At 40.5% G+C, this 14,484-nt stretch overlaps 1 protein-coding gene across 1 annotated transcript in view; it reads left to right on the forward strand.

Annotated features, from left to right (window-relative positions):
• ZNF827 (zinc finger protein 827) overlaps window positions 1-14,484 on the forward strand; it is a 161,192-nt gene that overhangs the window by 107,966 nt on the left and 38,742 nt on the right. Inside the window, exon 6 of the mRNA XM_018552983.1 lies at window positions 13,739-13,972. Within this exon, the coding sequence (XP_018408485.1) occupies window positions 13,739-13,972 (234 nt within the window). The remainder of the gene's footprint in view (window positions 1-13,738; window positions 13,973-14,484) is intronic.

Consider the following 14,484-nt stretch of genomic DNA (forward strand, 5'->3'; position numbering starts at 1 on the left):
GGTTTGTAAACTATTTTTTTCCTGAGAGAAGTTATCTTGCTTGCCTTTTCATTTTCAGAATTAAGGTTCCAGATAAAAGATCTTCATGATGGCGTATGACACCTGAGGTTAACAAAGACAAATGGCTATGTAAAATGATGGTTGTATGGCGAGGGGGAGCGCTGTACTGAAGGGTGAAAATTTTCATTCTATGTATTAGCTGGTTATTATATCCGCATTCATCTCCTTCACTGGAGAATTTATAAATGAAAACAAAAGACCCCTGAGAACACTCTCACCAGACACAAAGGGCTTACACATCCAACCAATATGTTACATCTGCAAACCTTGGCAATGGTAACATCAGGTAAAATAGCATTGGCTCTGCAAAATGGGGAACTCACGACTAGAATTGGGCTTGTATCATAAAGAGGATATCCAAGAACAAATGGAAATCTGTTTTTTTTCCGATGACCTTATGGGTCGTAACATGGAAAATAATGTTTATCTTATAGGCCCTAATAACGACCTTGGAGATCCCCATTTAATGTTTATCTGTGACATTAAAGTCCAGACAGTGAAACACAGTGATGATGACAGGGACTGTCCTATTTTATGGTTAAGGCGTTATTCCACACTTTTCCACTAGGCGGCTCTGCATGTGATAGATGTATTTGCAGCTCTTTGTCCAAGGAAAACCAGGGAAATGTGTAAGATTCTGCTTGTTACATTCACAGAGGAATTGTTAATAAATAGGATTTTTATGAGCCTTTACTATTAGTGTATGTAAGGCCTCCTTCACATAGACGTGCACAGCTGCAGAGCTGTCCCTCCTGGGCGCAGAAACCTGTGCCAGGGAAGGACGGGGTGCTGCTTGCAGCTCCCGGTAGATCTCTGACAGGATGAGACTGCACATGGTTACATGTCGACCCGAAATTCAACATCCATACATGTATGGATCCACACCCTTGGATGCAGACTGTCTGTGTCCAAGGAACATGCAGATTGTCTGCATCCAAGGGTGTGTATTCATACCTGCATGGATGTGCAAGTTCCAGTCAGTGTATAGCCCTGTGCAGCCGTGTCTTATAATAGAGATGTACAGGCAGCTGCATGCGGCTACACACACCACCTGTCCCTTCCGGGTGCAGGTTTGTGCATGGGCATGCACACTGTACAGCTGTGCACGTCCATGTAAATGAGGCCTAAGGCACATCTCTTTGCCTTGCGTTTAAAGTGTATTTCCACTTTGGCAGCCTGGTTTTTCCCTAAACTGAATTTCCCTCGATAATGCAATGTGAGTGGGGAGTTAAAGTGACACTAAATCAGGAGTTAAATCTTAAAAATGCAATTAAGTACCTTCACTTTCAACAAAAATGTATCTCATTTGTGTATCACTCAGCTGTATGTCCTCAAATCATCCCTGAGTTCATGCTGACACTGTCCTTCCTTCTGGAGGGTGACTACTTTTGTTCCCCATGGTCCTTGTGTGTGTTGTAAAGTAGCCGCAGCTCCAGGCTCACTCCCGTGATGGACTACAAGCTCAATACCAAATAGTAAACTAAATGTGAGATTGTAGTCCATCACAGGAGTGAGCTTGGAGAGGTGGCTACTTTACAACACTAGTCTCTCACTAGTCTTTCTATGGGGACAGAATTTCCTGTCACTTGAAAATTGTGCAGATGCTCCAAGGCCTGCTACACAGACACATCTAATAGGTTAGAAATATTTTTTAACAATTATTTCTAGGTATGCTGTGTGAATGGGAACACATAGCAATTATATAGTGGGGGGTTTTGCAAATTTGTCTGCAAAAGTGGAAATAAACTTTAAGGTTACTGCCTTTTATTTGAAATATAACCATATGGACTGCCTTGCATGTACTGGCCTACATTTTCAGAAGATGATGACAGCAATATCTGCTACAAAATATTATCTCTCTAGTACTTTTTGATTGCTTTTGAATAACTGTCATGATATATTATGCACCCTACTTGTGCTTCATATTTTTTGATAGTTAATATGTTGAATGTGGTTAAATCTATTTTTCCTCATCGGCATAGTATGTTTTTGTGGCACAAAATCTTCAAATATCCATACTTCATAGGTCCGAAATATATTGTTCCAAAATGTGTCTTATGTTGAGTAATTCAGCAAAGCATATTCAATGTATGTCCCTTTTATTGTGCCAGACTTTATAACCTCAGAGATGTGTACCTTGTGTAACTTAAATATGCATATTGCAGACTTACCAAGGAATTTAAAGGCTAAGGTCACCTTTAACATCATATTAAGGGTGGAACATGGTGTCATTTCGCAGACCCCCACACCCCGTTTACCTAAAAAAACAAAAAACTTGGTTTCCCTTCTACTTTCATTATTTTGAAGGTGATTGAGGGTATGCACAGGCCCCATTTATGATATCCTTAGTGCATTTAGTAAGTTTGCATATGTCACAGGTGTTTCTATCACAAATACACACATATATACATATACAGTCCAGCATACAACCCATTATTTATGCCTCAAGTGAGACCTGAGCATGCAATGACAGCTCTCAAAACACAGGGTAAATGAACTCATCTGTACAAGTATAATATATAATACATGTGTCTTCACATATTATAGATCATTGGGATATGATAAGTGGTAGGCTAATTAATTAGCCGGATTTGTGGGAGGAGCCCCACACATTTAAACTGCTCCGTCTCCACTCTCACCTGTCGACTCGTGGGGGTCATCCCACCCACCTCACCCCCTTTTTTCAGTTACCTTTTACTCTGAGTATGCCCCCTTATTTTGCATAGTGACCACAGTGACCACGGCACACCCCAGGTCATTGTAGGCAGGCCCATCATCTTGATTCTTGGGTATGTATCAGTGGGGCTTTGACCACAATTGTATTTTAATATATAATACTGTACCATAATACTGAATTATAACAAAGATATAGCAGCACATATGGTCAGTCTGGCCATTTGATTCAATAGGACTAATTCTGCTCAAATAAAAAATTCTACAATTACCCACTACTCTGTGGGAACAATGAATAAACCTGAAAGGTCGCTCCCACAAAAATGATCAACTGATTGTTAAAGGTGACTCATTAAATTACTGTAGCAATGTCTAGTTACATGCACCTCTTTAAAGACATACACATTGCTGCAAGTGACTTGTGCTGGCTTATAATTGTGAGCTACTGAACATGAAAGAATTGTCGGCCTCTGTGAACTGATGCTGAACTTTCTATTTAAAGATGTTTAAAGCAAATTTCTCTATCGTAGTGTCTGGCAGCAATTCGACATTTTGCACAGACTAGAGCAGTGTTCACCTTTTGAAACAAAGCATAAAGGCCTCATGTTTTTCTTTTCTTATTTTTATTTTTTTTCACAGCGCTGCATTCTTAGCCTCCTCCTTGTAAAATGTATCCAACTGACATTCACAGAATTTGTTTCAGTGGCCCAGGCAGACATAGGCACATGTTTTTGTCATGCAGTTAAACACACTGAAAACGTAAGGCAAGAGATATATTATCAGTGGACAAATAACCACAAACGCATAAAACATTTGCAGGAGGTTAGCGGAGGTAATTGTAGGTGAGGTGTGATATATTATTCTAATTTTTGTATAATCTCATATTTTCTTACAAACAATTCAGTAATCCTATTAAAGTATACTGCTAATTGCAACAAGTAAATATGGCCATAGATGCAAGACTCTAGTAGTCTTATTTACCTGTAAGGGCTAGTTCACATCAGAACTCTGCATCTGCACACCTGAGGTGGGATGCATTTTTCTGCGATTTTTTTTTTTGGGGGGGGTGCATAAAATGGGATTTCAAGTGCATTCCAATACGTTTTGATGCGTTCCATCGCAATCCAATGCAGCTAAAATGGGGCAAGCAGTATTTTTTTGCTGGCTGCATCGGAACGGACTGCTCTTGTGTGAGCAGAGCACAAGAAAACCCATAGGAAAGCATTGTGATGTGTTTTTGAGGCAGCTCAAAAACAGAACAGAGTGCATCTGGTGGGAACTAGCCCTAAGATCAGGCAGCTAGACAGATACATTGAGAGATACTGAGGCTGGTTAACTAAAGAAGTTGAGAACCTTCACTCAATAAATTGTGAAGTTTCACATAAAAAAAGTTTTACTTTAAATATCCAGTTATGTGAAATGCAAATTCCTTTTTATTGATTTCATCTGGAAATGACTGGGGAATTAAATTAAAGAGTCTTAACTTTTTTTTTAGTAATTTAGACTCAATGTCTGGGTCTTTATGGCAGATTCTTGGTGGCATGGATTCAGCTAGCTGCTAGACATATTCCCTATGGATATAAGGCTATGCTGACTCGGTAGCCATATGCAGTTCCTGCAGAATTTGAGCCATACATTCAGTGCCTGTTCACACTGTGTTGGGTATTTTTTCCAGTGCAGTCCGAGCGTGAGACAAGGCAATTTGTCTTGTCATGGGTGGGCACAGTTCACACCACTGCGCTTAAAATAAGTACAACATGCAGTACTTTATTTTAGCAAACTGCAGTGGGACATGGTACAGCCACATTGCACCGCGGTGTGCCCATAGAACTTAATGAAATGTCACTTGAAAAACATTTATTTAACTTTCACACCATAAAGAAACAGTGCAATGCATCTTGATCGAGCACATCAGCACTGTGACAGGTTGAGCATCAACCATGTGATTGGGCGTTGCTGCTGGTATGATCAAGCCCTCATGCTACTTAGTTCTGTCCACTTATGCAAAAAGACTCCTGCTTTGTATGCCAAATTCTGACTATACTGTCTGCCGATCCCATCACAAATTGAGACTTATAAGACCAGACAATGTTGTTCTTCTCATGGTCATTCAGATATGCTGAACTGATACCTATTGTAGCCTCACTTTACTGTTCTTAAGTGACAGGATTAGAACACTGTAGGTTTCTACTGCTGTGGACCATCCTCATCAGTAGTTCTGATGAAGGGGGCGTGCCCCTGAAACGCGTAGACCATTTTAAACTCACGGGAGCAGAGGACGCTGATTTGGTGATCCCCTCAGACTTCCCCTGCTGGAGATTTTATATTTTATCGTTTCTTTTATGCTTGCGATCATTGGCTTTCGTGTAAGTACAATTTCAGTTGCGTGTTGTACTAATTAAATAAACCTTTACACTACGGAGGCGCTCTGTTTTGCTTTTGTTTCCCATCCTCATCAAGGTTTGACTTGTGCTTTTATACATGCTCATCTGGGTAACACTGTTATAAATAGCAATTATTGCAGTTTTAGACTTGAAGAAGTCTAGCCATTCTCTTCTCACCTCTTTTGTGTTGCCTCAAATAACTGTTACTCACTAGATGGTGAATGTCTTCACCATTCTCCATAACCGGGTGTACATTTCCAGGTAGTCAGCCACCATATCTACCACCAGCAATTATTCTACAGTCTGTTAGATCACAAACATTTTCTTCATGTCTAGTGTTTGGAAGAGCGCTAACTTAAAGTGACACTAAACTCAGGAGTTAAATCTTGAAAATACATTCAAGTACCATTACTATTAACACAAATGTACCTAATTTGTGTATCACTGAGCTGTAGAGCCTCAAATCATCTCTGAATTGGTGCTGACACTGGCCTTCCTTCTGGAGGGTGGCTACTTTTGTTTTCTCATGGTCCCTATGTGTCATTAAAGATGATTTTAGTATCTACAGCCAAGTGATACACAAGCTACATTTTTTTGTTAATAGGGTACTTAAATGCATTTTTAAGATTTAATTCCTAAATTTAGTGTCACTTTAATCTCTTAAACATGTCTGTATGTACGAACATACAGCCAAATGATATACCCCAGGGGTGTGGTCTGCCTTGGATGCATACAGCTGGGAGGTACTCTAGCACTGTCAGGCACATTACCACCATTCAAAGGATCCTGCAAGCTCACTGGTCCTACAGCTCATGTTCATGGCAAGGCAAGCAGGTTTGCTTTAATCCTCCCATCTCCAGCAAAACATGCTTCTCTCTTTTTTTTTTTTTTCTTCTTTGCTCCCCCTTCCATTCTGTGCCCTGTGTAAACTGCAGCAACTCAACTAGCATTCATAGAGCTTTACTTTTGCTCCCGGTGGATGAACAGAATGGTGGGGAAGCAAAAGGAAAGTATATGCATCTTTAGAGGTCTGCACTAAGGTGAACCTCGTTCTTTGCCTTTAGTGGTCAAAGCACCGATTCACTTTAGTTCTCCATTGAAGTTAGGGCAATTGTCTGATCTGTCAAGGGTTTGGCTCTGGTCATCTGATAGTATCGTATTTATTGTTTGGAACATCAAGAACCGGATAGTGGGCTAAACAGTAAAGCTGCATTTACATTTGGGTAAATAATAGAAATAGAACTTACTTTATGTTTACTGTACAATTATTTATGTACTCCTTTTCAGACTTGTCTTAACAATTCTGAATGCAATTTTACCTGTATTGTGTTGATGGCGTTGTGCTTCGCTTTCCATCTGTTGCTTTGTGTCATGTAGAATGTGAGTCAATGAAGAGCCATCACTGTCTTGTGAATCAGTGGGTTGATGCAGCCCAGCCTCTATGGTACAGCCCCATTTCTTGTTGTCTGCTGCAAAGTACTGATTACACTGTCAGATGTAACAAGAGAAGAAAATTACAACATTTCAGGGTTATAGGGAAAGTGAAGCAGTTTGTTGTGCCTATGTTGTTATCACAAAATGTATTATTTCACAAATGAAAGGAAAAAGGTGGTGGGTTATATATTTATAAATCTATTATACTGTAGAACAGTACAGTCTTAAATGCTGTTTCAGTAAAAGTTTGCTCGTATTTATGAATAGATTCAATTTTACCTTTAATTTTTTTGGAATCCAATGTTTCAATGAACAATTCTAATAAACAATTCTAATATACAGAGAGATATTTAAAAATAAAACTGTACCTTTTATCAATAAACAGGCAGTTCCCCATCTTTATTCAAGTGACTGTGCACAGAATTGGAGAGAAGTATCTTGGCGATATGATGTCATCATTTCTGATGCAGAGAAGAGGAAATGATTGTCTTCTCCCTCCCAGTGGTCAGTCACTGGGAATTTTGTAACAGTGTAACTTTCTGACAGATCTGAAGGTGGGAAGAAGCGCGGATCTGATCGGTGTGAGACTACGGGGTTGATTTCCTAAAGGCCAATAGGCTGTTCACTTTGCAGGAAAGTTTCCCCTTAGTTTAGTGAATAAGGTGAATCTCTGCTGACTTCCATCAGCCAATCATGTGCAAGGAAAAATTATGTTTTTTTCTAATTTCCTTGCAGATGATTGTGTATTCTTTGCAAAGCGAAATCTCACCACATTCACCAAGCTGAGGGGAAACTTCCTCTGCAAAGTGCAAATTCCCTTGCAAAGTGAACAGCCTATTTGCCTTTAGTAAATCAACCCCAACGTGTACACAAAGCCAAAAACAGGCTGTCATGCAAACATGGGATTTACATGACTGTGTCATCTCTTGGCCAGCATCTAAGTCCAGGAAGTAGATGGTTTCCCTTGATGATGCCAAGTTAGAGGGGAATGAAAGCACTTCCATAGTGAGTATAGTGACTACTTCAAGACCTAAAAATACACAATACTTTGTATGCATGTTTATAGTGTTAGACAGACAGCACAGTGTAATTTGGTTTGGAAAATAATCCCTCAGCGGTGTGGAATTCGTATCGCCCGACGCCCGGGACATGTAGTTGCGGGCGCCGGGCAAGTTGTTTTGTCACTATTTTAGCCCTGCTACGGACAAGTAGCAGGGCTGGGTTTTTTTTCTTAAATGAGCTGCGAGAGCGGGGAGTGTGGAGCGCCGAGAGCAGAAAATAATAAAACAAATGAAATTTTTTTTACAAAGTAAATACAAATTTTAAAAAGGAAAACCAGCCCTGCTGTCCCCATCTGCATGCGACTCAACGCGCAGTGTTTTCAACTGCAATCGTGTGCAACCGCTCGGGCAGGGCGGTATTGCAGCAAGAAAAACGCGCAATATCAAGCACTCGTTGGTCAACGCAGTCACCTGACGGCACCGACCAATGAGAAGTGCTTCTTAGCACTGCTAAATACGGTTTTGGTTAACATTATTTTTTTTTGTATCAGGACAAGTAGATTGTCATGAGGGACAAGTAGATTCTGCCCCCGCTTTAGTCCTTGGACAAGTAGTTTTTTCAAAAATTTCCACACCCCTGTCCCTTGAGGATTTTTTCTTATATTACATTGTGTGAAGGTTTGTCCTTCTACACTAGCTTGTTTTGCCTGGGCCAGGACCCTTTAAAGCAGATATGCTATATTAAGACACTGTTCCTATTTGTGGAATGTTTGCTCCACTGTTGCATACCAGTAGTATGGGAGGTTAGACCCCTGTGTGCCATAAACTCACAAAGTTCCATCCATGGAAACATGACCTGGTGCCTTTGTAGATGTACACCAAGGAACATTTTGTTGGTGTAACGTGCAAGATGTACAAGGTGGCAGCAGATGTCTCATGCCAGTAGATTCCGCCTATAATTGAAATTTTATTATTAGGTAGATAGCCCCTTTACATTTTTGTACGATAACTTCTAAAAATGAATACAGTGTTGCAGGCAGCCATACAGTGGGATATCTCGTATTATCAGAAAAAAATTTCTCATAAAAGTATTGTCAGAAACACATATTAAATAACACAACTATCCTAAATTTAGAGATTGGAAATCTCGGCATATCTTTTTGGCCTCTGCTAAGGTCAAGAGAAATGGAATTGCCATCTTAATTGGAACAGAGGTCACCTTTCAAGTTATTTCAAGCACAGCTGACAAAGGAGGCAAGCCTTACACTGCTAGGTACATTAGGGCTGACCCCAGCCACCCTGCTTAACATTTCTGCACCGGATTCACGACAAGAACATCATTTTTAAAAGCTCCTTTGGATCTTGGCTTCCATGAGCGGTTTATTTTTGGAGTTGGTGATTTTAATTTAATCTTAATCATTTTGCCTTCTTCCTGCTAGAATGCTTGAGAGCAAAAGAACAGATCTTGATCCATTCACATGACATGTAGCATAACTTTCATAACAGCTGAAAATAGACGTTGCCTTTTTACTGTGTGGCCCTTATAGAATGATGTCAGTTTTGGCAGCCAATTTTATTTTTATGTGATTTTATTTACGGGAAAGAAAGTGCCCCTAGTGCTCTTGCTATAGTGTGCATGTATGTATAGCATACATTCGCATACATGGCACATTTATCTCCTAAAGTGTCCTCCTCCAGCAGTTGCTACTACTGCCTTCTTTTCACAGCCTTCTTTTGGATCAGAGTTTCTTGTCTTCTGCTTTGGCTGGCTATGGATGACAGAACTTGCTCATGAGCTACTTTGATCCAAGATTGTACATTGAGCAGTCAGTGTACAAACAGGTAAAATTGTTAGCACGCCAGAAAGCAGGTTTTATGGCAAAAGAGACATACAGAGTCCCTTCTGCTATAACACTTGCAGGAATGTATCAAAACTGGAGCAAGCAGTCTCTGTAGTAGTTGCCAACTGGTCCAGATTCTGCCTGCTGTTGCTTAGATACATTCCCCTCTACTATTCCCCACTGGAAGATTGGTCAAAGCAGTAGAAACTGCAGTTCAATGTCTCTAAATGCAAAATAGTGCTCTTAGGGAAAAATAATCTTCTAATAGAGTACAATATTGGGGGTACAGTGTTGGCCAGAACTACAGAGGAAATAGATTTGGAGGTGCCTATTTTATATGATTGCAAAATGAGCAAACAGTGTGGCTTGGCAGTGGGGAAGGTAAAAATACATTTAGGGGGCATCACTAGAGGTATCACCAACATGAAGAGGAAAGCCCTGATTCCCCTATATAGATCTTTAGTTAGACCTCATTTCGAACACTCTGTCAATTTCTGGTCGCATCACATATAGAGAGATATCGATAATATAGAATGAGTCTAGAGGCAACAAAAAAGGTTAGATGTCTGAAGGATAAAACATTTCAGAAGCGACTGCAGGAAATCTATTATTTACAATCTTGAGGAAAGTAGGCAAAGGGGGCACATAATTGAAACTTTTAAATACATTAAGTGTGTGAATAAGGTTCAGGAGTGCACTATTTTCAAAATGAAGCTTAGATCAAGAGCAGGGGCATGACCTCAAGCTAGCAGGAGGAAAGTTCAAAACTAAACTCAGAAAGTATTATTTTATCAAAAGAGTAGCTTGATGCCTGGAACAAACTTCCAGCAGACGTAGTGAGTCAGTCAACATTATGTGAATCTAAACATGCTTGGGGCAAAAATACATCTATACTCAGACAAAAAGGTTAAAAAAACCCAAAACAAATCTTAAAAGGGGCATACCATTTGGATCGACCATTTGGTCTTTTTCTGCCATCCATGTTTCTTACCATGCTTGGAGGCTTTCTCCTTGTTCAGTTTATAATTGGTAGAAGGATGGAGTATAACTTCACAAAACCAAAAAGTAAGAGAGATTGTTTTTACATCTTGAAATGGGTTCATTTAACCTAATTTGGTGATCCTGTAAGATTAGTTTAAGTCCCTTTTGTTTTCAAAGATCAGTATTTGGAATACTAGTGGTCCACAGACAGATTTCAGCAATTTTGCAGATCGGGTATACATCTGAAGGTAAGTGTAGGCCCCTAGAGAGCTTTTGGCTTATATTAGTTCTTTAGTAGTTTTATTCCAATGCCAGTTTTTTTAACAGGGTGCCTGTATGTATAGAACACATTTTCTTTTTTAAATGTATATCCCAAGCTTTGTAAACATTACCACTTGCCTTACTTTTTTGCTCCTGTACACCAGGAGCTCCTATTAAAGACCACGACCAGTGTAAATATTGTTTTGTGTATGCTCAGTGTGTCTGCATTAGCACAAAGAAGGCATCTGGTTCCTGGAGACTGAATCAGGCAGTTATGTGGGGCAAATCCCTCCATTGTTCCTCATTTCTCTCTGCAGTTACAATGTGTATGCAAGCAAGCTGAAAATAAACACTGCAATGTTTACATTGGCCTGGGCCTATGATGACATGTGTCAAAGCAAAAGGAAAGAAAAGGCAGGAGCAAGAGAGTACACATGAAAGTTGTCTTGTTCTCTCTGCATATATTTAAATGTCTAATGTTCTTTAAAAGAACAGTCATCCTTAAATTCTGCCAAACATGGACAAACCTGTGAGAAGAGTCGAGGTGCACCGAAATGAAAATTTAAAAACTGAAATGAAACCGAAAATGTTTTTTTCTAAGTTTTAAAAAAAATTCAAATATTTATGTATTTTTTTACAAACGTTTGAATTTTTTATATTTAATTTTTATTTCTTATAAAATATTTGTATTCACTTTTTTGTTGGGGGCTTCGGAGAAATATTAGGGGTCTAAAAAGACCCCTGATATTTCCCTTTTAAAATAGACAAAGGAGAATAAGAACACAGAGTCCTCAATCTCTTATTCTACAAGCCCTGTGTAATAAATGAACAGGAATCCTCTATACTGAGTATTCCTGTTCATTTACAACTTGTGGAGATAGTATGTTTACCATGTAGATCACCCCCCTTCATTCATCATTGAGGACACAGTAAACATACTCTGTCCTCCAATTATTTACAAACAGCAATCACTGAGTGCTTGTACTCGCCCTCCATCCTAGATCAGCTGTCACAGGAGACTGAGCAAGCGGTGCGGGGAGGAGATCTCGATCTGACAGCTGATCGGCCGACCTCCTGTGACAGCTGTCTCCGCCCACACACACGCCACTCTCCTGATCTGTCACAGGAGGCTGAGCGGTGCAGGGAGGAGAGACATCGCTGCTCACAGCGCTCTCCTCCTGCACCGCTCGGCCTCCTGTGGCAGTTTCCTCCCCGTTGGGACACCGAGCAGCGCCCGGCGGGAAGGAGAGATAGCAGATGCACCGAAATTTCAGGTCAAAATATCAGTGCAAAGCTAGAGAAAAGTCCAAGTATGACAGATGCGCCGGTATGAGCCTGCTGTTCGTCAATAACGTGACTATACGCAGTTCTGAATCGAACCAGCCGTCACAAGTACGTGGCGATACCACTCCGAGCCTCACCCTGCACAGAGATTTCCCAGCTCGTGGAACAACAATCTTAGGCCAGCAGACTCAGAGCGATCATCACTAGGGTTGGTTAACTCTGCAGTTAATCCTATACTCACAAAACAGTAGCTGGCACTACTGTTTACATTGCACCACACTACTGCACCACATGTTTTAACAGAAACACGCATCGTTCTCAGCAAATGCTGTGACAATTCAAAAACCTAAACAAAGCCTATGATACCACTGATCTTTCAGACAGGAATATGACAGGTTTCACTATACAGTAGCACTCTTCATGGAATACAAGGATACTTTTAAGTTCTTATTTAGAGAGTAGAGATACGCTTAATGATTTTTAAGATCATCCTTTAATAGAAGAAACAGTCTATACACATACAGCACAGCAATGACGTAATAAAATGAACTAGGATCACACTAATCCAGCACGTTATTAATCTCACGTGCCCCACTCAAGCGGCGGCCATATTGAGTGGACACGTGAGATTAATAACGTGCTATGGGATCGCCCGCGGCGGTATTGCATTCGGAAAACGCGCAATCTGCCTGCGGATGACTGGGGTGCCATTACAAAATAATGGCACTGACAGCACGATCGGCGGTTGTGTGCGATTCCGTGTGCGACCACCCAGCCATCCGCTCGGTTTTGTGCACGATGACCGGGCAGTCACAGATCGCACACCACTGACGATCGCGCTGTCAGTGCCAGTCGCCCCCCCGCTCTCGGCGCTCCACGCTCGTAGCGCCGCTCAAAGAAAGCCAGCCCTGCTACTTGTCTGTAGCAGGGCTAAAACAGTGCAAAAACCACTTGCCCGGCGCCCGGAACTACATGTCCCGGGCGATACAAATTCCACACCCCTGGGAACCTAAGGTCTGGAGTTATGAATTTGGTGGTAACCTCATTTTAAGGTGAATTGGAGTTCACCTGTGTTGTTATCCTAGCCAGACCCTCTTGTGTTTAACTAGAGCTAGCGAGTGCTTATTTATTAGTGATCTGCAATTTATGCTTGGTTGACTTTCATCAGGAGTAGCCCTAAAAAGGTTATGCCTGGTACCTCACTTAGGTAATTAGTGCTTCACTAAGGACTATAAAGACTACAGACCCAGTTTAGCAGGTATCTGTTTATGTTGCAATGTTGCGATGGCCTAAACAAAATTTAACCCATCGGTGTCGAGGCAGCCTGTTGTGATTCGAACTAAGAGTTTCAGCAAAATATTGTGAAGATGGAATGTTAAAATTAATATTCAGGTGCTATGACCTCATTACCGTCACACCAAGTACTCATCTTTTTTGCTCTCCCTGGGCTGCATATCCAGTCTGACTCCAATTATACTTCTCCAGAACTTTGCTTTGCTGGATGTATGATAATCTATGCCTGTATATCCATAGTGTTCCCATTATTTCTTGTTTGTAAGCCTATACAGTACTATGTTATTTCGTCTAATGCTCAAATTGCTCACTTCTCAGAAGTAAATGGGGTAGTGTATAGACAGTTTAAGAGGATAGTCACATACCTCAAATAGACCAATTTTTATGATATTTCAATGTTCTGCTTTCTCCACACTCAGCCTCCTACACAGGACACAGCAGCGGATAAATCTTAACTATTTCAGTCTATGCCCTGCTTTACTAAGGTGCAACTTGTAATTTAATTTTCTTATTCTACCCTGTGTAGCGGAAAGTTGTAAAGACACGCAGACTGTGAAGATTAAAGAAGAACCCATGGAGGTTGACATCCCTGACTCCTCCGTCTCCCCCAGACAAAACATTGGTTACAGCACTTTATTAAGGCAAGAAAAAAACGAGCACTTGCAGAAGATGCCAGAGTGCAGAGTTATTCCCGAGGGGAACCTCTTCAGCCAAGACATCTCTGTGAAGATGGCTTCAGAACTTCTCTTTAAATTGTCAGGTAATACGCCAATTTATAGCACGGCTTTTTAAATGTCAGACTCAAAAAAGACAGATGTATAATATTCCCAGTGACGTCTGGCAGCATGCCAATTCAGAATTTACCTCTTTGACGCGTAGCAGGTTCTATGGAGTCATCCACAGCGTTTGCCCCTCTGGCAGTGAGAGTTAATAAAAGTCTTTACATTCAACATTTTGTTAAGGTTAACATTTAAAGTTCTTGATGTAGGGAATACTTTCAGTATATGAACACACGGGTAAATTAATTTCCAGCTGATGATACAAAGCTCTTGAAGCTTTTTTTTTCCAAAAATGTTGGAATCAGTGACGTTTCATATACTTGTATTTCAGTACGGGGCTATGCAGTGGCACATGCAGGGCAAAGGAACAGGTTTGCTTAAAGTGGTATTAAAGCTCTAGGTTTTTGTTGTTTTTTTTTCCTCACTTGTCTTGTCAGATTTTTTTAATTATTGTAAAGTTCATTTAAATTAATTTCACATTTTACAAAATAAT

This window comes from Nanorana parkeri, unplaced genomic scaffold, assembly GCF_000935625.1.
Source record: "Nanorana parkeri isolate BGI_ZX_2015 unplaced genomic scaffold, ASM93562v1 scaffold104, whole genome shotgun sequence".
NCBI classification, from domain to species: domain Eukaryota; kingdom Metazoa; phylum Chordata; class Amphibia; order Anura; family Dicroglossidae; genus Nanorana; species Nanorana parkeri.